This window comes from Triplophysa rosa, linkage group LG3 (assembly GCF_024868665.1).
Source record: "Triplophysa rosa linkage group LG3, Trosa_1v2, whole genome shotgun sequence".
Taxonomy (NCBI): Eukaryota; Metazoa; Chordata; class Actinopteri; order Cypriniformes; family Nemacheilidae; genus Triplophysa; species Triplophysa rosa.
In genome coordinates this window covers 8,331,182-8,355,619 of record NC_079892.1, presented here as the reverse complement: position 1 = coordinate 8,355,619, position 24,438 = coordinate 8,331,182, and the positions used below count along the sequence as shown (strand labels likewise).

At 39.4% G+C, this 24,438-nt stretch overlaps 3 protein-coding genes across 3 annotated transcripts; 2 read left to right on the top strand and 1 right to left on the bottom strand.

Annotated features, from left to right (window-relative positions):
• Window positions 1-402: 402 nt before the first annotated feature.
• Window positions 403-7,224, top strand: zgc:136858 (uncharacterized protein LOC678543 homolog). The gene is made up of 18 exons (XM_057329994.1): window positions 403-807; window positions 1,102-1,216; window positions 2,018-2,192; window positions 2,266-2,377; window positions 2,951-3,057; window positions 3,161-3,287; window positions 3,437-3,557; window positions 4,271-4,356; window positions 4,568-4,704; window positions 4,830-4,889; window positions 4,992-5,055; window positions 5,134-5,228; window positions 5,325-5,453; window positions 5,546-5,660; window positions 5,738-5,875; window positions 5,957-6,123; window positions 6,309-6,391; window positions 6,470-7,224. Exons 1-18 carry the CDS (start codon window positions 741-743, stop codon window positions 6,654-6,656), a joined length of 2,085 nt encoding a protein of 694 aa, XP_057185977.1. The 5' UTR covers window positions 403-740; the 3' UTR covers window positions 6,657-7,224.
• A 299-nt stretch (window positions 7,225-7,523) lies between these two features.
• Window positions 7,524-15,305, top strand: cnot4a (CCR4-NOT transcription complex, subunit 4a). Its single transcript, XM_057330208.1, has 13 exons — window positions 7,524-7,765; window positions 9,002-9,223; window positions 9,645-9,842; window positions 10,655-10,741; window positions 10,852-10,953; window positions 11,110-11,235; window positions 11,406-11,530; window positions 11,640-11,849; window positions 11,986-12,043; window positions 12,125-12,380; window positions 12,487-12,909; window positions 13,588-13,821; window positions 13,905-15,305. Exons 2-13 carry the CDS (start codon window positions 9,050-9,052, stop codon window positions 14,222-14,224), a joined length of 2,313 nt encoding a protein of 770 aa, XP_057186191.1. The 5' UTR covers window positions 7,524-7,765; window positions 9,002-9,049; the 3' UTR covers window positions 14,225-15,305.
• A 62-nt stretch (window positions 15,306-15,367) lies between these two features.
• tmem178ba (transmembrane protein 178Ba) lies at window positions 15,368-17,789 on the bottom strand. The gene is made up of 4 exons (XM_057330209.1): window positions 17,155-17,789; window positions 16,419-16,532; window positions 16,095-16,232; window positions 15,368-16,010 (listed from the first exon to the last, which is right to left on the bottom strand). The coding sequence occupies exons 1-4, from the start codon at window positions 17,534-17,536 to the stop codon at window positions 15,754-15,756; spliced, it is 891 nt and encodes a 296-aa protein (XP_057186192.1). The 5' UTR covers window positions 17,537-17,789; the 3' UTR covers window positions 15,368-15,753.
• Window positions 17,790-24,438: the final 6,649 nt, after the last annotated feature.

Sequence of the window (24,438 nt, the reverse complement as noted above, 5' to 3'; positions counted from 1 at the left end):
AAAAGTCATTATTATGAGTTACTAAGTCGAAATTTCGACTTACTTTCTCATTATTATGAGATACTAAGTCATTATTATGAGATACTAAGTCATTATTATGAGTTACTAAGTCATTATTATGAGTTACTAAGTCGAAATTTCGACTTAGTTTCTCATTATTATGAGATACTAAGTCATTATTATGAGTTATTAAGTCGAAATTTTGACTTAGTTTCTCATTATTTTGAGATACTTAAGTCATTATTATGAGATACTAAGTCATTATTATGAGTTATTAAGTCGAAATTTCGACTTGGTTTCTCATTATTTTGAGATACTAAGTCATAATAATGACTTGTAAAATCTAAAAAAATTCCCAACCCTGGCGGAAACGGGCTTCCGTAACAAACAGACCAACCGGATCAAAGTTCAGCAGTTGAACGGAGTCGAGCGAAGAGTTGCAAACAGCTTAAATTCCGTTAGTTTTAAATACGCGGTCTTGTGTTTTAATACTAGATACAACAGCGTCGAACTGACGGTTAGATTAACGTTAGATGAGTAGTGTTTAGATAAGCAGTGTTTAGATAAGCGTGCACAGCGTCTGTATTGAAACCGTACACTGCTTGTATATTTGAAGGATTTCCTTTTTAATCGTTTAAAATCTAAAAGCAAAACATAGTTCGTACCTCTTCCACGTTTGAGAGTGTTAAATCGTCTCAAATTCAAGTTCGTTTTGCTTACCTGAAGATCCTGCTCTAAAGATGTTGTGGACATCGTCAGCATTTGTGAGGCGTATTGCAACGTCATCCAGCAGACTTGGCAAAAATGGTAAAGCGACACAACCAGCACAATCATTGATTTAACGCATTTACTGCTTAAAGTTCTACACCTTGTCAACATGTATAGCACTGACACTACGTCATTAAACAGCGCATCTATAAACGTCTTTTCTAGACAGTTATAATGGGACTACAGAAGTTGTTCCACCGTCACGTGACTACATGTTGATCATCACATGGAAGACCCAATTCAAACGTTCTGTAGTTTGCTTTGTTTTAATATGCCTTGAATGTGGTTTGAATACAGTGTAATGTGAGCAAACTGTTTCGTTTATCTCCACAGAAAGCCTGTTTACAATCCACCCGGCTGTAAAAGAGGCCCTAGCTGATCACAGACCAGTTGTGGCCCTTGAAAGCACAATTATTACACATGGAATGCCTTACCCTCACAATCTCAGGTAGAAAAAGTAATAAGCCCTCGTATTGTGTCGTTATATGTCCTATGGAGCTATCAAATGCTTATCATGTTAAACTTTACTCTATGTTGTGTTTGCAAGAATTGCCACAAGCCCTTAAAGGGGTCATATGGCACGAATACGTGTTTTTCTGTGTCTTTGGTGTGTAATAAGTTGCCCATGCATGTATTAGACACGTAAAATTGCAAAAATGAAAGTGTCGGAACAAAAGATGCATTCTATCTAAAAGCGAATGCTCACCCAGACCTGCCTGAAACGCCTCGTGTAACCACACCCCCACAAATCTACATCAGTTGGTGGTATGATTTGACTAAGTCCGCCCAAATGTATACGCAAGTAAGGTGGGCGTACCTGTCAGTACAATTGCTTTGGAACCTGATGTTCCAAATATGGTAAGTGGCGTTACATTTCCGTCACACGCTTGCAGTATTTGACCAATCACTACGCACATGTTAACTGGCCAATCATAGCACACCTCGCTTTTCAGAGCGATGAGCTTTGTAAAAAAATTGTGCGTTTCAAAGAGGAGATACAAACATGCACGGTATGTGGAAAATACAGCGTTTTTGAACCTTAAATCGTGTATACACATTGCATTACATCTAAAACAAACGATAATATTCGTTTTAGCCATGTCATATGACCCCTTTAAACACACTATACAGGACTAACTTCTTTGGGACCAATTCCGTTTTAATTGTACTAAAAATGTTGTATGTGACTAATGTGAATACATCAAAGAACTTATGATTGTTCATTCAGATGCATTTATCTCTCTTTCAGCACAGCTAGAGAAGTGGAGACGATTGTAAGGGCCGAGGGTGCCACCCCAGCTACCATTGGCATTCTGGAGGGCAGAATTCACGTGGGTCTTTCCTCAGATGAGCTGGACTTTTTGGCACAGAGTAAAACAGCGCTCAAAGTGTCCAGAAGGGACCTGCCTTATGTCATCAGCAAGGTCTGGAATTTATCTTCATGTGTATCTCTATAGATATATGAATGTGAACCAGATGTGTTTTTGGATACTGCAGGGTCTGTCCGGTGGTACCACTGTCTCCGGCACGATGATTGCGGCTCACTTGGCTGGGATTCGTGTCTTTGTAACTGGAGGCATTGGAGGAGTTCATAGAGATGGAGAAAACTGCAAGTTTATTAAAATGACCTTATTTTTGTGTTAAATATGCACAGTTTATTAAGCGTATTAAAGGTATAGTTCACCTTCATAATGAAATTTCTGTCGTCATTGAGGTCACACTGTTGTCATTTTAAACCTGTGTCATTTTCTTTCTTACGCAAAACACTAAAGAAGATATTTTGAAAAATGCCGGTAACCAAAAACCGTTGGTCTCCATCGACTTCTATTGTATGGACACAAAACCAATGCAAGTCAATGGGGACAAACATTTTTTTCTTACCAACATTTTTCTAAATATCTTCCTTTACATTCTGCAGAAGAAAGAAAGTAATATACGTTTAAAATAACAAGAGGGCGTGTAAATAATAACATAATTTTCATTTTGAAGGTGGGCTATTCCTTTAAAGCAATAACACACAACAAGTGTGTTATGGCCGTATATCAGCAAAAGCAGGATTTGGCTTAAGCACAAGGCACGCTGATAATGTATATGACTCTTACGGCACAGTTCAATGATTTGTAATTTGTTGTAATGCTATATAATTTATATAATATATAAGTGAGCGCATTATTTCCTGTAGCACTGGATGTGAGTGCCGACCTCACCGAACTGGGGCGAACTCCTATTGCTATTGTATCTGCTGGGGTTAAATCCATCCTAGATATTGGTCGCACTCTTGAATTTTTGGTAAGTTCTCAAGCAAAATTCACTTTGTGAAGTCCAAATATGTGTAAGTAAATCAGGTCTGTTTTAATCCACTATTGAAGTTTTAATTCAGCATTATTTACAGGAAACTGAGGGTGTGTGCGTGGCCACGTACGGAGATACAAAAAGCTTTCCGGCTTTCTTCTCCCGGCAAAGTGGATTTACTTCTCCATACTCTGTCTCCAGTGCTCAAGAGGCAGCGGAGCTTATTGGCAAGTTCAAGCATTTAAGCTTTTACTGAACGTGCAGTGAGAAACGTCAATATTTCCTGAATGCTTTAGTCATTGGTTCTAATTGAAAGAGCTGATTGAAACCGTAGATAATGTGTCTCTCATTGAGAACGCCTGTGTTTTCCATACAGCAAGCACATTAGATCTGGGCTTACAGAGTGGCATTCTCTTGGCTGTTCCCATCCCTGAAGAACACGCAGCCACAGGAAAGCTGATTGAAGATGCCATACAAACAGCATTGTCTGAGGCCAGGTAAAAAAAGAGCTCTTTCATGTTTACATATTAAAGCCAATCATAGACTACTGTGTTTCTGCTATACGATTTTGTGAAACTGGCGCTTGATGACGTCACACACTAATTAACATATCCGTGATGTCATCACGCAGTTTTAATACTGCGTTCCAGACACCTCAGAAGTGGGATATTTCCCACCACAAACGCAGAAGTAATGTCTGGATTTACTAACATTTAAAATATGTAGGAACGTTAATGTTACTAATGATTTAGTAGCATTAAAACATTACAAGTATCTTTTAACAGATCTTAAAACGCCATTTTCCCACTGGTGAAAGCAATGGTTTATCCAAAAAGACGCTAGGTTTGTTGTTATACGCATCTTCTCAACAAAAGTCACTAAAGGGGTCGGTAAAGTTGCTAAATCTAGTAAAAGAGTTACAAACTCAGCAACAATGGCCGGACAAATTAGGAATGAATGGGAAACGGTGCGTCACTGTAGTCGTGGTGGGGAGAAGTCACGGCAAAATGAATATAGCGGAAACACTTATAGATTTGAAAGATGATTTGATGTGCAAAGGAATTCAGATCAGTTCTCTTATCTGGTCTTCCATTTAAGCTTTGAAGCGAAAGACTTATTGGCAGCTGACACATATCATAAGAAAAATCTCTGCTCGCACACTTTGGTAAACAATTCTCTGAAGTAAAGTGTTTTCTCTGTATACCGTAAGCTTGAAGGGGGTCACAGGAAGAGATGTCACACCTTTCGTTCTGCAGTGCGTCAATGAACTGTCTAAGGGAAAGTCCTTGCAAGCCAGTATCCACCTACAGTAAGACCCAAAGCATTGTTTGACATTAAGATGTTTGTATTTATATCCTTAAATCAATGTTTTTGCAATCAAATAAACGATATTAACTTAATGCTCATTTTTGTTATATGGTCTTTCAAAAATGAGTTGTTTGCGGTTGTTGCATTGTGCAGATGTGCATCATTTTGGTGTATTTTCCTGAAGTTCGTTTACCTTTAGATATAGCGCTCATCCATAACAATGCCAAGGTGGGCAGTCAGATAGCGTGTGCCCTTTCTAAACTCAAAGACAAAGAACGCTTAAGAGGTGGCATTGGGACCCAGAAGTCAAAGGGCCAGAAAATGGACTCCAAAACTGTAAGTGCTATGTAAAACGTATAGTACATTATTGCATGAATTTGAACTCCTAAAAAACAACATTGTACACAAAATGTTAAGCTTGTGTGTGTAGATTTATGGAAAATCTGTTTTATTTCTTTTAGATCGTTATAGGCGGAATAAACGTTGATTTAATCGCTAAAGGAAAAACAAAGAAACTGCTGGTAGGTCTATTAACAAGTTACTGAAGCTTAAATGGCTTTTTATGCATTTTATAAAAGCATTTAGTCTTATAAAGATAATGTTTGTTTTGAATTTGAATTTAGTTTGGTCAAACAAATCCAGGAAGTGTGTGCCAGTCATTTGGAGGAGTGGGCAGAAATATTGCTGGTGGGTAACATTCATATTATTATAAATGACATAATACTATTACATATTACTTTCTGACCTTTTCTATATTCCCTGTAGACTGTTTGAGTCGTTTAGGACACAAACCTCTCTTCATCTCTGCAACCGGAAAAGACTCTCACAGTGAAGCTGTATTAAACTATTGTAAACACATGGTGAGTTGTGTAATGTCCAACTTCTACGAATGATTAGGACAGTATTAATAAGTAAAAATACATTTTACGTACAGTGCTCTCCTTTATGATCGACAGGATACGAGTGCAATTGCCAGATTACAGGATCAGAAGACCGCCACCTATTGTGCCGTCATAACTGAGTCTGGCGAGCTGAGCCTGGGGTTGGGCGACATGGACATCCATCAGCGAATACAAGAGCAGTATGTATGTGTATACAAATTTAAATGCTTTCTAATCATTTTAAACATTAAGAGTCAATTGTACGCTCAGTTGGATTAAAAAAATATTGTTCGCAGGTTTCTCAGTATGAAAATCAGATTGCATCGGCCTCCCTTGTAGTTCTCGATGGCAACATTCCTGTGTCAACCATCGATTATGTGTGCGCCATCGCCAAGAAATATTCAGTCCCGGGTAAGTTTCAAATACAGTGTGTTAGTGTCATGACTTTGAGTCAGTTGTGTTAATGTCTCAGTCTTTTTTCACTGCAGTGTGGTTCGAACCCACTGATGCTGATAAGGCTTGCAAACCCTTCCTGTCTGAGAGCTGGAAATCCCTTTCATACACTTCCCCCAACCTGACTGAGCTCTGCACCATGAATCGCACACTAGGTTTATCCACTCCAACAGGTACTGACTTTAAAATCACACTAAGCGAGAGCTCGTTTATGTTTAATGTTCAATTGTAATCGAAGTATGATATTGTTTTAGAGTTGCCCAGGTCTCTTGAGGATGTCTTGAGCTGTGTACCGGCTCTCTCACGCCCTCTGCTGGATCATCTGCACTGTGTGGTGGTTACTTTGGGGTCGGCGGGTGTGGTTTTATGTGGAGAGCAGGAGGCAGGGACTGTAAATTTGCAACCAAGAATGGAAAAACGGGTATGAATGTTTATGGATTCTAGATTCAATTATGAAGAGCATTTTTAATAGTCAATAAAGGCTTTGTTATCATGTTACTTGGTTTTTATTTATAAGTACACTGTCTGTTTGAGATATAAAATAATGTAGAAGCTTATACTCAGTTCTCCTTGTTGTATAATGTATTGTATGCTTTTTTGTAACAGAAAGGACAGCTGTGTGCTGTCCATTATCCTGCACTCGCTGTGACCTCAGAAGAAACTGTAAATGTGTCCGGAGCCGGAGACAGGTTTGTGTTTAAAGTATTTTACAACATGAAGTACCAAGATGTTCTTTAGTCATCTCTGCAAATCCATCTTTCATCTAGTTTTGCTGGAGCAATGATGGTCGGGATGCTCCAGGGAAGAAACACAGACAACTGTGTGCGAATGGGTCTTCTTGCTGCCCGTATGTCCTTGTTGAGTCCTCACCCAATCGATCCATCTTTAACAATAGATGCTATCCATCCAGAGAAGTCACAACTGTGGTCCAAGCCTACATTAATGTGCATGTAGTTCCGCCTACTTTGCAGGTTGTCTTTATAGACATACCATCTAAAGTGTTCAGATAGATGCTTTTGTGAGCTTTTAATCAAATGGGTGCACAACAAGGGTTTTTAATTGTGTATGCAGGTGTTGGGTGTGTTTAATTACTTAAAGTTGTATATTGATTTGATGTTTATTTCAATCAATGGGTCTAAACCTCTAACTCGCTCACATTGATCTAAACTGTAGTAGTGGAGACTGTATATTGTGTAAAATCCTACCTCATATTTTCAATGGGACATTTCTGTTTTTTACATACAGTATAGTAATATGCTTGACAATTTACAGACCTCCCTTGATGTGAGCCAGTATTATTTAATGATAGACACTTGGTGAAAACATTTTTATTGCGATTTTTAACTGATTAATTATGCCAATTAAATGTTTTATGCTGTATAACGTACTTTGAATGTTGAAATGCCAGTCTCTGGTGTACAGTATTTTATTTTACTTTTAAAATGTTTTTCTTAAAACACTGAACCATTCAAGTGAGTTGGAAAAAATGGTTAAAAAATGTAAAATACTATATCCTGCATATTAAAACAACATATTTTACTCTGAATATTGATGTTGAATTCATGTGTTTTGCCAGCTACATTTTAAGATATTTTATTGACGTACATTAATTAATATATAATATAAAATCTACATTATTATTTACATTATTTGAATTCAAAAATCATTTAATCAAAGAAAAAGTATTTCTCATATGTCCGTATCGCCCCTTGTTGTGGCGCCTGCCGATGTCATGTGAAATGTACGATGACGACGACTTAAACTACTTCTCCCACAACGCACCGCGGCTGAATGCTTTGCGCAAACTCAGTGAGAGGCGACTGCTTTACTGTATTCCCTCCTCATTTCAATGTAAGATGGTGGTAAGATTCTGCAACCTAAATAAACAGTACAACTAAGAAAGGAAAACATCTCATCATTATTGAATATCTGTACTGTGGAAGAGTGATCATTTCAAACTATCAGATAAGAAAATCTGATCAGTTTAAAGGCAGAACCCCCCGCCTAAACTAGAGTGAATATCCCTTGGAGTGGAGTCTGCAATACAGGACCAGCTAGTTAAAGTGAGTACCCTACAAAACAACTGCTTTATTGGCTATCAGTGCATCTGTATGTCATCACTTAAGCCGTATTAGGTCTCTGTAAGTGTTTTAAACCAGACCCGACCCACGGTTATGAGTTTAAACCTTGAGTTTAAGTAAAGGGTGAAGTCAAAGGTGGGCAGGCGGCGGTTCCTCCTCTGTTCCCCGGACCGAGTAGTGGGAGAGTCGCAGGCTTTAGCTGCGTGTAGGCCGCAAAACAAAAGCGTTCATTTAATACCGAGTCGCAAACAAATATTTGAAGGAAACTGCTGTTTCCTCTCTCATAATTCATGTGGATATACGCGAGATTTAAAAGTTGTGTGTTATCGGCTGTGTGTTGGGATAAAGTGGTGTGTTTTTTGGCGTGTTGTCAGTTGAAGTCCTTCCCAGCTGTGGAGGCAGCCGACCGGCTTTCAGTCCGTCTGACGCGCCGATACACAGAATTGTTGTAACATGTCAAAAGCTGCGTTTTTAACAAAGATTCAAAGACATTTACATAACGTTTGAACGAGCTGCTTTCTTAATTGGTGTCATTTTAAAGCAAAACCAGGCTCGACGGAAGTCTTTGTATCTAAACATTAGCTTTGTAATAGCAGCATTTACATTTAAGGGACAGGTGTGAGTGATGTAGCTGTGAAGGTTTAACTAATGCTTTCTGGAAATAAATCACAACAAGTTGCTTTGTGTCGTTTATCTTTGAATGTAATGTTTAGCTGCATCATTTGACAATGACATGTTTTGTTGTTGTTGAGATGTGTCAATAATGGAATATGTGGAATAACATGATATTTTATTTGATGCAGCACCAAGCCTAATTCTGCTTTTTTAAATATTACATTGGCTCTGTGTCATACATGTAAGAATTCATTTATCACCATATTTTAATTATGGACATCTTTGATCGTATGGTTATTATTTACTGTGGACGAACATTTAGCTGTTTCTAATGTATCTGATGCTGCTTTTCCCAATACATCAATACATTTCATAAACTCAATGCATCAGCATGCTCATAGACAGATTGTAAAACCGACTGTTATCACCTGCTAATGATAGTAGAATAAAAAAGCATGGGGCTTTGTGGTTACTTAATCGTTTGGATGTGAATTCTCTAATATGCTTGATGCTGAATTTATACTTAAATGCTTGCCTGGATAACATCTCGCACCTCTCACTGAGTCTGACCACAGTCCCATGTCACTTTGGTTTCCCCATCAGCCCTCGGCCGACCCGCCGGAGACGCTCCTGAATCTGCCGTGCCATAGGATGTCCCGCAGTCCAGAACTGAAAGAAGATCCAATGGAGTGCCCACTGTGCATGGAACCTCTGGAGATTGACGATGTCAACTTCTTCCCCTGCACCTGCGGCTATCAGATCTGCAGATTCTGCTGGCACCGTATCCGCACAGACGAGAACGGCCTCTGCCCTGCTTGCAGAAAGGTGAGAAGCTACATGAGGTGGAGTGGACTGGAGACCAACGGGAGTTCCTGATGATTGACTTGATTTAGTTGTCATCATTACAATCTTAGCGGTTGGGTCACCTTTTCTGCCATTGTTCTTTATTGCAAAATTCACTTATTCAACGATTAATTTCACAGAAAAATCATTTAAAAATGATATTCTTTATATCTTATCTAGAAAATAAAATATTGGCATTATATTGGTGTATGTATATATGTATGTCTATCAGTAGTCTCAAGCCTGGTTATGTGGCACTGTGGCTAAATCATGTGGCGCCACTAACTTGGCAAACCCCACCAAGTGTCAGCTTGAAAGTTTGATCTATCTGCTGAATTTTTGGAGCGCTCTGCCCTTCGTGATACGGGTTCGAGTGAGTTAACTGACTGCGTGTGTTCTGCAGCCGTACCCGGAGGATCCGGCAGTATACAAGCCACTGTCACAAGAGGAGATTCAGAGAATAAAGAACGAGAAGAAGCAGAAGCAGAACGAAAAGAAGCAGAAAGTGACTGAGAACCGCAAGCACCTGGCCAGCGTCCGCGTGGTGCAGAGGAACCTGGTGTTCGTGGTGGGGCTGTCTCAGCGGCTTGCCGATGCCGAGGTGATCGCACAGCTTTTTTGTTTTTACCTGTATATAGTGGATCATTTTAAAATGTTGTATCAGAATTTTAATTAGTTGGATTATGAAGTCGAATATAATAGAATGCAGTTAACACTACACAGTAAATTTATTTTTTTTATTTATTACGATTATATAAACACTGTGAGAGTTAATTTGACCCTTTTTAACACAGGCGATTTTGCACCAAAACAGTGTTGCTAAAAATGAATCATTTCAAGCAAAAGCTAGTGCGTGCTGTTGATGTGAAAATCTAGTTAATGTCAATAATGAAAATGTTTTGCACTAAATGAATACTCTAAATAAAAAAAACCTCTATAATTACCTACATATATGTTTACCAAATATATTCAAATGTGCATCCATGGAACAAAATACAGAAGAGATGTTTAATCGTAATGTATTATAGCTTATATAATGATTCCTTTGAATGGATATGGGTTCCTATAAACTGTATGAAATACATATTGGATGTGTTTAAAGTGATGATGAAAAGTCATCTGCTCTTTTTGGCTGTATCATGTCAGTGAGAAAGCTATCGCTCTCAGTAGGAGGTAAATGAGAACGGAGCAAAAATAGAGAGAACCAGGTCATTTACATCTTGCTGAACAAAACAAAATTCCTGGTCTGTTTCAACGTTACGATTGTTTGATATCATGAAGTAACTTGTAAAATGTAGTCAAGCACCTGTTTTATGAATATGGTTTTCTATATGTAGTATATCACCTGAATGCATCATTCAAGTCAGCTAGAGCATAATGCTTCACTTGAATAATACATGTTGTCTTTCCCAGGTTCTAAAGCGTCCAGAATATTTTGGAAAGTTCGGCAAAATCCATAAAGTTGTCATCAATAACAGTACTTCATATGCAGGTTCACAGGTAATAAGCATAAATGCAGCTTTAGGTTTTTGTGAAAATCTGTTTGGAAGCACTCCTTGCATTCAAAGGGAAAAGCCATCCACATCTTTACTTTATCTTGAACTCCACAGGGTCCTAGTGCCAGTGCCTATGTAACTTACATCCGTTCAGAGGATGCCCTTCGGGCCATTCAGTGCGTAAACAATGTCATTGTGGATGGTAGAACACTCAAGGTAGGCATACGCCATCAAAAAATAGAATTAGCTTAGAGTTCGCTAAGCTAACCACAGCACAGAAATATATTGTTTTCTTGCTAGTATTTATTATGCTTTCTGTGTTTATTAAGTTATTTGTTGTTGTTGTTAAAAAGTTGTTTGTTTTCACCCAAGGCTTCTTTAGGTACAACAAAATACTGCAGTTATTTTCTCAAAAGCATGCAGTGCCCTAAACCGGACTGCATGTATTTACATGAGCTGGGGGATGAAGCGGCAAGTTTTACAAAAGAAGAGATGCAGGTGAGTGTTTGTGTATAGACAACAAATCAATTCAGTCACAGCTTTTATTTAGTTGGCTTAATGTTTTTTTTTCTTTTTTCATAAATGTGAATGATAAGTCTATAATAAAGAAATAAAATTAAAATATTTGTTTAGTCTTTCTGTCTTAATATTCATTTTTTTATGGTTAGGCTGGGAAACACCAAGAGTATGAGCAAAAGTTACTCCAAGACCTTTACAAAGCCAACCCTAACTTTTTACAAACATCAACGTGCGGAGGAGAGAAGTCTAAGAGCAAATCAAACTCAACCCAGAGGTGCTTGTTTTCTGTATTCTGTATACATTTATATAATCCTATTCAGAATTATAAGTGACAATTTTTTAATGTTTATTTCTTTGAAAAGCATTTTCAACTTTATTTCCAGATCCAATAGCACAAATAAAGAAGGTTGGCCCTCATTACAAGGCTATGGGAAAATGGTAAACGGTTTACCCACAGAGCATCGCAAGTCCCCTCCACTTTTAGACTGCCTAACAGACACGGATCACATGACACCAGATGAACCAGACCCTGAACAGGGAACAGAACAGAATACAGGCCTCCCACCCTTCCCGTCAGCCTTAGAGCCTACCAGGTACCACACCACAGAATCCTAGCCATTGGTTCCTCTGAAAACCAACAGCATCCATTGTCTTGAATGGTGTGACACACCCATTTTATCTTTGTTTCGTTTGAAAGATAATCTCACAACATGCTCTTCTTCATTTCAGTCCAATTGACAAATCATCAGAACCCATAAGTATAGGAAATGGGGAGAATATATCACAGGTGAGTGTTAATACGAAACAATGTGAATCTGTGAGAAAATGTGCTATTGTGCTTCATCTCTTGATTTAACTGGTTTGGCAGACATCCAGTAGCGATTCCCCATCTCCTCCACCTGGCCTTACCAAACCGAGTCTCGTCGTGCCCATCAGCGTGGCAGAGCTCGCGGCACGTTCGCCCTTCGAGGGGGCGGCAGCAGAGTCTCAGTCTCTCTTCTCAGACAACAGCAACTTCAGACATCCCAACCCCATCCCCAGCGGCCTGCCCTCCTTCTCCAGCTCTCCACAGGGAGCATCCGACTGGCCCATGACTCCAGAACCACAGAGCCTTTTCACATCAGGTTGGGACGTGTATGGTCTCCACAACAAAACTTATTTAAAATCTTTATCCACTAAATAACGAATAACAGCATTACTTTGACTTATACATCATACGACTCATTTCAGACACTATTCCCGTGGAGTCCTCCACTGACTGGCAAGCGGCCTTCGGTTTCGGCTCGTCTGCCAAGCAGCAGCAGCAGGACGACGACCTCGGTTTCGACCCCTTCGACGTCACGCGGAAGGCCCTGGCCGACCTCATAGAGAAAGAGCTGTCGGTCCAGGAGCCCTCCCCCTACTCTTCCTACCAGAACGCCCTGCCCAATGGCCAACAACGCCCTCCTCACCTACAGCACAGAGGCCTCTATAACTCCTTCAGCCTGCCCCAACACTCAACCACACATCATCCCTGGATGGGCCTGCCGACCCGAAATAACCTCACACACCTGAACCACACATCCACAGCGGCCGCGGCACACAGCCACTTCTTAGACCTGAGCATGCCGGCCCAGCACCACAGCACCGGTCTTGGGGGGATTCCTATATCAGGTTAGGGGATGCATCTGTCTTGTGTGCTCTGGGTTTGTGTGTGTAAGCATCTGTGGGAGAGGATTCATATGAACACCTGGGCTGAGCAGAGTGCTACTATTGTGACCCAGTGATCCAAATAAAAACAAGTTGTTGAACTCATTTCCAGTCGGCTCGTTGTTTAGCATTTGCATTGTCATTTTTCATCCTAGGCATTTTAAGGGATAGGTCACCCAAAAATGGAAATCTTGCATCATTTACTCAATCTCACGTCATTACAAACCTGTATGACTTTCTTTCTTAAGCAGAGCACAAAAGGAGATATTTTGAAGAATGTTTGTAACCAAACAACATTGCCCCCCATTGACTTCCATTGTATGGACAGAAAACCACGGAGACATTTCTCAAAATATCTTCTTTTGTGTTCCACAGTAGAAAGAGTCATGCAGGTTTTGAACAACATGAGGATGAATAAATGATGACAGAATGTTTATTTTTGGGTAAACTATCCCTGTCCAAAACTTAAAATCTATGTATCTTAATGCTTGTTAGGTTGTATTTCACCATAACCACCAGTCATACTTAAAAAGATTTCATAATCAAATCAGTTCCTCTCAGATTACGTAAAATGAGTTGGATGAAATGTTACATGGAGTCCTAGAACTTCTCATTTGTCTTTCGTTTCATGCTCTTTGGCAGATAACAACGGCTCGGTGGAAAGCCTAAATGTGAAGGAGTGGCAGGACGGACTGCGAGCACTCTTACCAAATATCAACATCAACTTCGGAGGCCTCCCGAACTCTACCTCTTCCTCCTCATCTTCCTCCACCTCCAGCGTGAATCACATCGGGGTGCCCATAGGCTCGGCAGGAATCTCGCACAGCCTCAGCTGGGACAGTACGGCCAGTTGGATGGATCCCGCCATCATCACAGGTGCGATTGTAGACCCTTTCCTACAACTCTGTGTTAGAAACTGCACTGTAGCTGTGTCTCATTCATCTCTCTTCAAACCTCAGGTATCCCTGCAAACGCAGGCAACAGTTTGGACTGTCTTCAGGATGACAATCCGCCACACTGGCTCAAGTCCCTGCAGGCACTCACAGAGATGGACGGACCGGCCAGCTCCAGCGCCCTTCCCCAGCCCCCTCACACCAGCCTGCTGGACGCGGCGGCCAACCTCTCCTTACACAGAGCCGCGTGGGCCCCGTACCTCCCCCCTCCCTCACTGAACCCCAGTCAGTTCCATTCCCCGCCCCCAGGCTTTCAGACAGCCTTCAGACCCCCAGCGCAGACCGCCACAGACATCTTACAGAGCGCCGGCATCGACCGTCATTAAAGACGAACCCTTAACTGCATCAAAACTGCGAACATACCCCATCCATTAATAACGTAACATAAGCTCTTGTCTTTCTACCCTCAATCCCCTTCCCATCAGGATTTGTTTATTGTCTGTTTTTTGGACGCACATAAATATGAATCGCATCATCGATGCAGTGTAATTCCTGGGAGGTTCTCAGTGAGGGTCCTAACACACAGTCACAAAGTGTCCGATTCGGAAAAGTGAAGAGAAACCCCGAGCTCTGATGCGTACGTGTGACGGCTACAAAGAATGTGCTTAAACGAATATCACGTCAGTTTGGTCTCGGTTCATCCAAGGTACCGTAATTTAATACTGTGAATCTTTACACTTCCCGTATGTCAGGTCTCATTCCCACTCAAAGGAAATGGAAAAGGAGATTAGTTAAGGGCACACTCTATGTATCGCACTCGGATTCTCACATGCTTTTTGTTTTCTGGAGCGGAGCCACGAATGAGATATTTGAGCGCATCTTTAGGGAAGGGATGCCATCAATGATGGCTATATCACACCTGGTGGAGCCTTTTTGAATGGGGTGGGTTCAGGGACTCAACCCTTTATAAAGAATGAAACATCTTTTAGCAAGAATGGGGGTGCGAGATCTGACGTGCCACTACGGGGTCCATACGAGCAACTTCGTTTCAATGAAGAGGGGTGAGCAAGTCCACTGTGAAGGTCTTTTTTGGCTTGCTTATAAAATGTATGTAAGGCCTCACACAAGGTTTGAATCAGGAAGTCGGTAACCTTTGGAAGAACAGAGACGGGAACAAAAAAGACGTGAGATTGTGGGTAATGTGGATAATGTGTGTTGAAAGAGTTCAAACAGGCACACGGGCCTTCAAATAAATCATTTCTGCTCCCTTTTCTCATCTGTGTGGCCATACTAAACAGTATTTATCCAAATCACTCATTCTTCCCAGAAAAAAATCAATGTAGTCCAACATTTGGGTTTAACATGCTGCTGAGATCATTTAATACAAAATAAAGAGCTAAAAGAGAACTGACCCCTTTTCTGCTGGTCTGGAACAACGAAAACTTAAATAAAATTGAGTATTCAGTGCCTCTGTGTTTGATTCTCATTTTTCGCGATTGCTTCACATAGCGCGAGTAGAAATGATGGAATCGTCTCTTAGGTTTTATTGTCCAATTAAGAAATCATACATTGAAAACAACAACAACACATCATGAAATTGATGGTAGATTTACGTGAGATGACTTTTGGAAAGTGTTTTTAACCCAAACAAGTTACACAGACAAACACCAAGAACTGCTTCACCAAGGACGTACTAGAGTGATGCGAGGATGAAAGCTTTTAAACAACTATACAAATGTGCCTTCGTTACAGAAATCTTGTTTTCGAACATCAATAGAGTCCCAAGAGCAAAAAGGCCCAACGACCTTGGCTCACCGCCTTCCAACGTGTCTTTCATCATCCTCAATGCTGTTCGTACCCACAAGGTGTATTAACAACAGTTTGCTTGTATCGATGTTTCACAACATTCATAGCTTCAGCACACTGTTCCGTTCTCCATGCGAGACTTGGGACAGGAGGTACGAGATGGCGGGGGAGGCTGAATCGACGGTGCCAGGGTGCAGAAGAACCCAGCTATGAGGGTCAGCCCCAGTCCTCCCCAGGCACTGAACATGGACCAGCCGTAACCGTGGCTTATGTCATCCGGAAGGCCGAACAGGTAACGTGGGTAGCGTGATAGTTCGAAGTTGATACCAGCCACGCACGTGCAAAGAGAAATGATGCAGAAGGTACCTGTGGAGGGACGAGTGGGTTGGTGGATGATGATAGAAACAAATTTTTAGGGAAATCGAGATTCTTGTAAAGAAACTCACATACCTCCCATAAGGAAAAGTAGACCTGCGACATAATGCATGAGGCCTTGCTCCCAGCAACAGCCCAAAACGCCGATGGTCCAGCCAAAGAGAATGATGGAAAGAGCCATGCCCATGAAGCCAGCCGTCATCCGACGCAAATCTGGGGAAGGATAGATTCACCAAATTTTTACTAAATACACTGATATTAAGGGCCTTATCTTAAATTCCATAAACCCGGGTACAAATTTGTTTTGGGTTGGCTCATCGAGCATGCTAGACTGTAGAGGACCTTACCAATTGTCCACCAACAATAATAGACCTTTTTATTTACTAGAAATGTACTTACGCAACGCATGCCAATCATCTTGCTGGATTGTTTTGGTTATATTGTAGGACAGATCCTTACGCGTGGATGCGGAGGTGTAATAGTACCTAATGTATGTGCAACGCTCGATAGCTCCTGGAAAACAAAAATGGGAAAATTTGTTTTCCACACCCAGAATGATATTCCAAACGTACATATTTATATGAGTAAACCACACGGAGTGTGATCTGGAGTGGAGACTGTTCATTTGGTCTAATTCACTACAATTGAGTGAGAACATAGTGAGTGTACACGTTACAAATGTGTAAAACCACGACATTTTTATATGCAAACATATTTGGTTTCTGTGTACAACTCAAATCTGTTTCATTGGATGTTTTGAAGCACCCCTGCTGAAAATAGAACAATAGAAAATCTCAGTATTCCTAATGGATTTAATGGTTATTGCATTGGTTTATTGAACCTGTAATGGTCTCTACTGGTAATGCCTGGTTATCTGGCGCATGGGATCCAATAAAAACATTAAATCGTGCTGAAATAAGATAAAATCATTTTGTGATGGTTTCAGTAGTAAACAGCTAATGGTTCACAACCGTATTTGTATTGTTTTATTTTCAGCAGAGGCTGGAATTTAAACACATCAATAGGCCTCGGTGTGAACACCAGAATATAGCTTGAAATCCCAGTTTGTCGTCGTCGAATGGCTTTACACAAATGAGTAAACGAAAAATCCACCCTATTCATTGAATATTTGTACCTTTTTGAATGAGCTCTTCGATGGCTGGGTCGTACCCCAGTCTGTAGCATTTGTTCCACAGACCCATACTGGTTGAATTGTAGCTTCTGCTGCATTCATCCGCTGCGCTCATGGCGAACATCTGACGCCGGTTTCTGGACAGCAGAAGTCGGTCTTCCCATCGGTCCAGGCTCGGTCTGCTCGCGCGCAGCGGAAGGCTGTGGTTCGGGATGTAAATGAAACCCGGATCGCTCCTGCGGTTCGAGAATGCGCGGCAACGCTCCTTGTATCTCCTCGCGTCCGTCTCGTACCAGTGATCCGATGAGATCGCGACCGTCAGGAAGCACAAGGCGACGAGAGACAGAAAGAGACCCGTGTACAAAAGCCACTTCCCCGTCGCCATCGTTCACTGAAGGCCGCCTATCAGCACCTCATGCTGGACAGCTCCTTTATCAATCCAGCTCGTGCATCTTTTCTCCGCGCTATGGTCGAAATGTGCCGCGTGCTGTAAACATGCCCCTTAAATTTAACGTGATACATCGACCGTTACAAACCCCACAGTCGGTCTGTTATTTTCAATAGGCTACACGTAGACTGTAGTGTGGGATGTGGGTTCCGCTCTTCCGCTGGTCTGCTGCATGCAAGGACACATGACATCCTTACATCCAGGAACTGGAAATCTTTTTATTTTGAAAATAGCAAAGGAAAAGGTCTAAAAATGTGAAATGTGTTCAATACTATATATATATATATTTTAATTAATCTGTTTTAAATTTAGCAACAATTAAATTTCAGACCAACCTTTTCTAAATAAAAACATTGTGCACTTTCATTTTAGAAACGACAGTATCTAGCAACAAACACACTTCTAATTCTAAACACACTCCTTAAGTACATCCAATGTCCTGCAGTTCATGTCAACATTTATGTACTGTTCAATACAGACTATATCCCAGAATGCATTTGAGTAAAGATTGAGGAAAAAACGAGATGCGTAAATATTGAGATGATTGTAATTAAGTCTGCAATGTCAATGCTCTGCATTTATTTCTGTACGGCAACACCTGTAATTTTTTTTGATAAATTCTATTCAATTTAACCTAATTGAAGAATAAAAGCAATGGCAAAATGGCATGTGCGTTATTTTATGATTGACTGGATCCATAAACACTGCGTGCAGCAAAATAACCTATACCAATAGTGTACACCATTCATGTTTAGGTAGGTTTGCAAGTTTTCTAACAGGTTTGGCTCTATGAATATTTGGAAAAAGTGATGCAAACAAAATGTTCCAGATAATGTGAATTTATTTTGAAAAACACTGTCTATATCGCAGGGTGAAAAAGAACCTCACTCCAGTTCCAGTCTGAATTGGTTAACTTTCTCATTCTCCTCCATTATATTGTTTCCTTATGTTTAGTGTAGATTGTAGAATAGGTCATACTTCATGCTGTGTAGGCATGCCACTGTTTATAGAGTACTATGAACTTTGACAAGGTTTTACCAGTTCTACAGTTTGCTTAGAGGACATGATCTTAGCAACTTCCTAATCACATTCATGTGACAATACACTTAAAGGAACAGTTCACAAAAAATGAAACCGCTCTCTTTATTTAATCACCCTCAAGTTGTTCCAAATCGGTATACATTTCTTTGTTCTGATGAACACAAAGATATTTCGAAGAATATGGGGAAGCAAACAGTTCTGGGGCACTTTTGACTACCATTGTCATTTTTCCTACTATGGGAGTCAATGGTGGCCAAGAACTGTTTGGTTACAAGCATTCTTCCAAATATCACTCTGTGCTTATCAGAACAAAGAAACGTATGGAGATTTGGAACAACTCAAGGGTGAGTAAATGAAGACAGAACTTTTCGTTTTTGAGTGACCCGTCTCTTTAAATGGGAAAATGAAGTAAAAAAAAAACGAAATTGGTTATACCAAACCGATTATCCAGCTTACAGTTTATTTAATTATTACAAATGCAATCAAACACCACCCAAAATAGAACCAGAAGAAAGACTAAATATTAATGCAATAGTCTTTTAAATCAAACAATAACCCGTCATAACGCAGTTCTTGTTACTCCAAATTAAAACAACTTAAGGCTTTCTCAAAACTATTTATCATCATTTTTACCTCAAGCATTTAGGTTTACATGTTACGTAAATCAAAAAGCATTTACACAGCTCTCATCTGCGGTGTTAAACGTAGACAGACATTAAATTGAGATGGGGGTGGGGATTTAGGAGATGGCAGGGGCAAAACGTATTGGCAAGTTAAATAAAACATCTGAAAGAAACCATGCTAAAAATCACAAAAACGACTTCAACAGCACTACTACAAACCTGCGATTTACAAAGAACAGATCAATCAGACGTCGTGAATAGTATGGTATGTCTGAGCATCGGCTTGTTTGCAGGACCAGTGTAAAGATCCGCAAAATTCGCCATACTCAGTTTAATCTGCTCAAGTGTATTTTACCCCACAAATCCGAGGCACGTGCGGCAGAGAAGAAATCTTGGTGGCAGCCGGACTGTCCACCTAAGCACGAGACGATCAGACCTGTGAGACCGAGCATAAGAGTACTCTATAGCTTTTTTAAACGCACCAGACCTACGGGGGTGGCTTCCTGTAATATACTGAAAGCTTAAGACAAAACAGTACAAATACCGTACAGGAAGCCGAAGAGCGTTAGGGTTAGGCAAAGTACTCTGAAGTTCCGTTTCGCGGTTCGGGTGTTTATATACTGTTGATGACGTTTTAATCATGGTACCGCCCACTGATTGCTGATTGGTTAGTTTGCCCGCCAACATATCGACAAATTATCACATTTTATTAGCACTGATTACCTTATTATCTAATTAACAACAACCTTTTGTGTTTTACTGGGATTTCCTGTATTGAGGACAAGAACCGTTGAAACTAGTAACTTAATTATATAACTGTATTATCATCTATTGTATTATTGCTCCTGTATGACATATCGCTTATTTGTAACTCTTTGTAAATCGCTTTGGATAAAAGCGTCTGCTAAATGACTAAATGTAAATGTAAATCTGGAAAGTGCAAATAAAAACAGATTATAGAAATCAATTTACTGACCTTGTACCAAACTAAGTTTTTTTATTTATTTTTTATTAACTCGTGTAATATGACAGGACCAATGTTATTTTCCTGCTTTCGTTTATATAAAAAAACGATAATTGTGTTTTTAAAAAAGTTCAGAAGCCTACAAAGGAACACCTCACTCATAAATTACAATTTGGTCATTATTTAATTGTATTATAAGCAAACAACGTCGGAATTGCCATTTTAATGAATATTTATTTTAAACTTTCACAAATAACGTTGCTGTTGCTTTTGCAGGGGATTCTTGTATCCACAAGATGGCAGTAGCTACACACCCGCAGACTCGTCCATCTGTCTTCTGTGTGAAACACAATTTATTGTTTCAGTGTCCATATCATCTGCAACTAAGACACCCACCTAAAGACATCATGGCATACCAGGTAGCACATGTTTTTTTCTTATACCTTTTTATGCACACCGTATCATATAAATGTATAGTATCAACAATGTTCATATGTTCCTGTAGCTCAGGGGACACACAAAAATGAATGAAAAAGACACTTTGAATGCAATAGACGTATCTGTCAAAAGCATAAATATGTAATGTAATGCATTTACTGCTTCTTAGACATTTAAGAATTTAATCTTTGTCCAATATCCACTGGCTGACCTTAGAAATGCAAAAGCACTAGAGTGGCACAGTAGCTCAACCATTATCTTATTTCACCATGATATGATTTTAACACATCGTTTGCTCTTAGAGCCCCAGAGCTTTTATTCAGGTGCTGAGGCGGCATTAATTGGTGGGAAGGTGAGCTGGCTATAATGCAGGCAGACAGCATATTCTGGGCCAGTGACAGTGAGTCAGCACCACAATGGAGAGAGAGAGAGAGAGAGAGAGAGAGAGAGAGAGAGAGAGAGAAAGAGAGAGTAAAGTTGTACAGTACATCGCTTACCAAAAGCTGCGATCAACACAACATAAAAAGAAATGCATATAAGACAATTCATTTTCATGGAGGCAGCAATAGATAAATGTATATTTTGCAAGTACTGCAGCTATCACACCTGAACATATTGCACCACGCTGCAGTGAGTCTCCTTGACGCTGTTGGGCTGACATTGAACAGATTCTTTCTTCTTCATAAATTCATGTCACGAATGTAATTGTGGGATCATCACATTTACAGTGTAACAAAGGATACTTATTGGAATTTATTTCAAAATATTGCAATCAATAAATGTTGTTGTTTTGAGGTTCAAACTAACGAAACACCTTGCACATTTACTTAATCATTTTTTTTGTTGATGTTGTTTCTCTGCTAGTACTGATATCAGTGGCAAATGAGTGAGATATTCTTTGCAGCAGGCAGCTCTCCTACAAACGTTCACACACACACCTCCTCACTCTCTCACGCAGGCGCTGTAAACTGCTGAAATCTCCGCTTCATGGAAGACTGCAGAAGCCTGCTGGGAGCTGCTGAGCCTTTCTGACCTAACTGTCCTTGACTGCTCTTGAAAGAATGATGGAGAGGGAAAGTGGGAGAGAGGAGAGTCACAAAACTCCTCGCTCTTCTTGTTGTGCTTGCCTCATTTGTCATCTTCAAATTCCCTCCAAGCAACAGAGAAGCATGGAGAAAATCCAGCAACATACACAACATGTGTGCTTTCCTGTAACTTGTTTCCATGTGGTTTTTGATAAAATAGTAAAATAATGACAACATTTAGCAATTATCTGTCTTTATACAGTGCATTATCTGCTTTGACAGCAGAAATCAAACCAAGGGCATTTAAGGATGCGAAAACTGCCTAAAATCACCTGAAAGTACCACTGATGATGTGATACCCATCAACTGAATGACTTTCATATACTGCCAACAATGTCACAAACTGAGCATGCAGATCATGTCATCCAAAGGGGAGGAGCTTCACCGAACCTGAGAGTGATGGAAATAAATGAACCGGCTGGCAGATAAAAGTCACATCATTATTCATAAGTGTCAGCAATAACTCTTTGACCTTCTACAATTATCACCTCATTTTCCTTTAGCATTGAAATTCCAATGTTTTGAAAAAATAAAACTTGTTGGAAATGCAACTCTGTTATACCTTAAAATGTCATATTAACAATTAAATGAATTCAAAATGATTAAAAAATAATGCTTTTTATTGTGCATTCCAATATCAATCAAACTAGAGTTGGGTTGTTTTGATAAAGTAATAACCCCAAAATACAGCTCACAAACACAATAAAAACAGGATGACATAACATGTGATTTTTAAAAACCGAATGATCTGTTTTTGCAAATATTTGTATAGAATATTGTGGCTATATGTAAAAAAGATATAAAAAATAACTAGTCCCTTTACATCACCATACATGTGTCACCATACAACAGTGAATAACACATGATCACATTACGGGTGAAGCGATGTATACTCACAACTGAGTTTGACATGACTTAAACGACACCCTCAGCTGTATTGTATACTGTATATGGTGATGGATGATGAGTCTACCATCCACATTGCCGCAGGCTGACACAGCTGTAAGGAGAGATCTGTATGCTGGGAATAGTGAGGTCAACCAATGCTCACACACACTGCAATATATTAAAACATGTAAGGACTGATAGACTGATGACTAGCACACATATAAGTACATTATGGTGTGTAACATACCTTTTCATATTCCAAAACATGTATTTTTTCAAAAATGTTTGTAGCAACCATGAGTACAGGGTGATTATCCATCCATACAGTATAGCATTAACTTACCGGCCTTGGTTTTGACAAGGAACACTTTGCATAGTTTACATAAGATGGCCAGAGAGATGGACATGCCTTTAATTATTAAACACGGCTGACAGCAGCATTATAGAGATAATGCGAAGAGGAAGAAAGCCATAAAGTGAGCCAAAGGAGAGGCACAGACTGAATGAATGGATGTATAGATTGATGCATGCATTAAAATCCGCATTACTCGCTCCAATGTGACCATCTGATTTTAGAACAGCACAGCACAGTGAGGAAAATGCTTTATCAGGTAATCACAACACGTGATACGCGCAGGATATCATTTAGATGTTCATTGAAGACGGATTTGAAATGATTTTTATTTATAATATTAACAGTATTTGGTGCATTTAGATGCAAAGGTGCTGTATGATACTGTTTGACAGTAACATCGGTGTTGAGCAGGAGGAGGATGAGTTTCCATCTTTAAGGGAACTGGCAGCAGGGAGCGTGCCAGAAGGCTGACTAAGGGAAATGCAAAGTCCCATTAGACTGACTTTCCATCTGATTTATGAGTATTTACATCTGTGTGTTTGTGTGTGTGTTGTTCAGGATGAAATCGTAAATCAATGCATCATTAATATTTAGTCTATGGGATGTGATTTTTGTTACTCATTTACTAGATTAAAAATATTGTATCTATATACCCCGCCCTTATTGTTGTATTATATTATATTATATTATATTCATAAATCATTACAATTGGTCACCTTAATGTTTGTCTGTGGGTTTCGCAAATATTTATCCAATATATAAAATGTAGCTATTTATATTATATTTATATTATATTTTTTAAATATATTTATTATATTGATATTAAAATGAGTCTTTATTATTATTATTAAAAAATGCAGTGTTACATATACATACATCAAATAAAAGACACTGCATTTTTTCAATAATAAATAAAAGACTGTGTTGTCAAAGTTATACAAATAAAAGAAAAAATATTCAGTAGCGGAAAAAAAGAGACCATTTCAAAATTAGTTTTCTGATTTCAGAATTTACTATTTAAAGGTACGTGTTTAGGTAAAATAATTTTTGCATAATTACAACAATATTTATACCAGATTTCAAATTAAAATATAGTTTCTATTTGAGTTTATTTGCAGAAAATGAAAACTGGAGAAACAGGTCAAAATAACAGAAAACATGTTCTGTATTTTTTCTGGCCTCAAAGAAATATTTGTATATGTATTTAGGAAAAGTTCAAAATATTTTTTTATTTGATAACCTCGATTTTTATGTCTCTCCTGAGGTTTGATTGTGTTGAAATTCAACAGACACTGGACTGGCACAATACATCTAGAAATGCTGATTAAATGACAATTTGGAATGGTCTCCTAATTTTTTCGGTGGCTGTATTATTGTATATATTTTTTACTATTTACATTATAATGAAATTAAATTCTAAAGCATATCAATACAACAGTATAGAG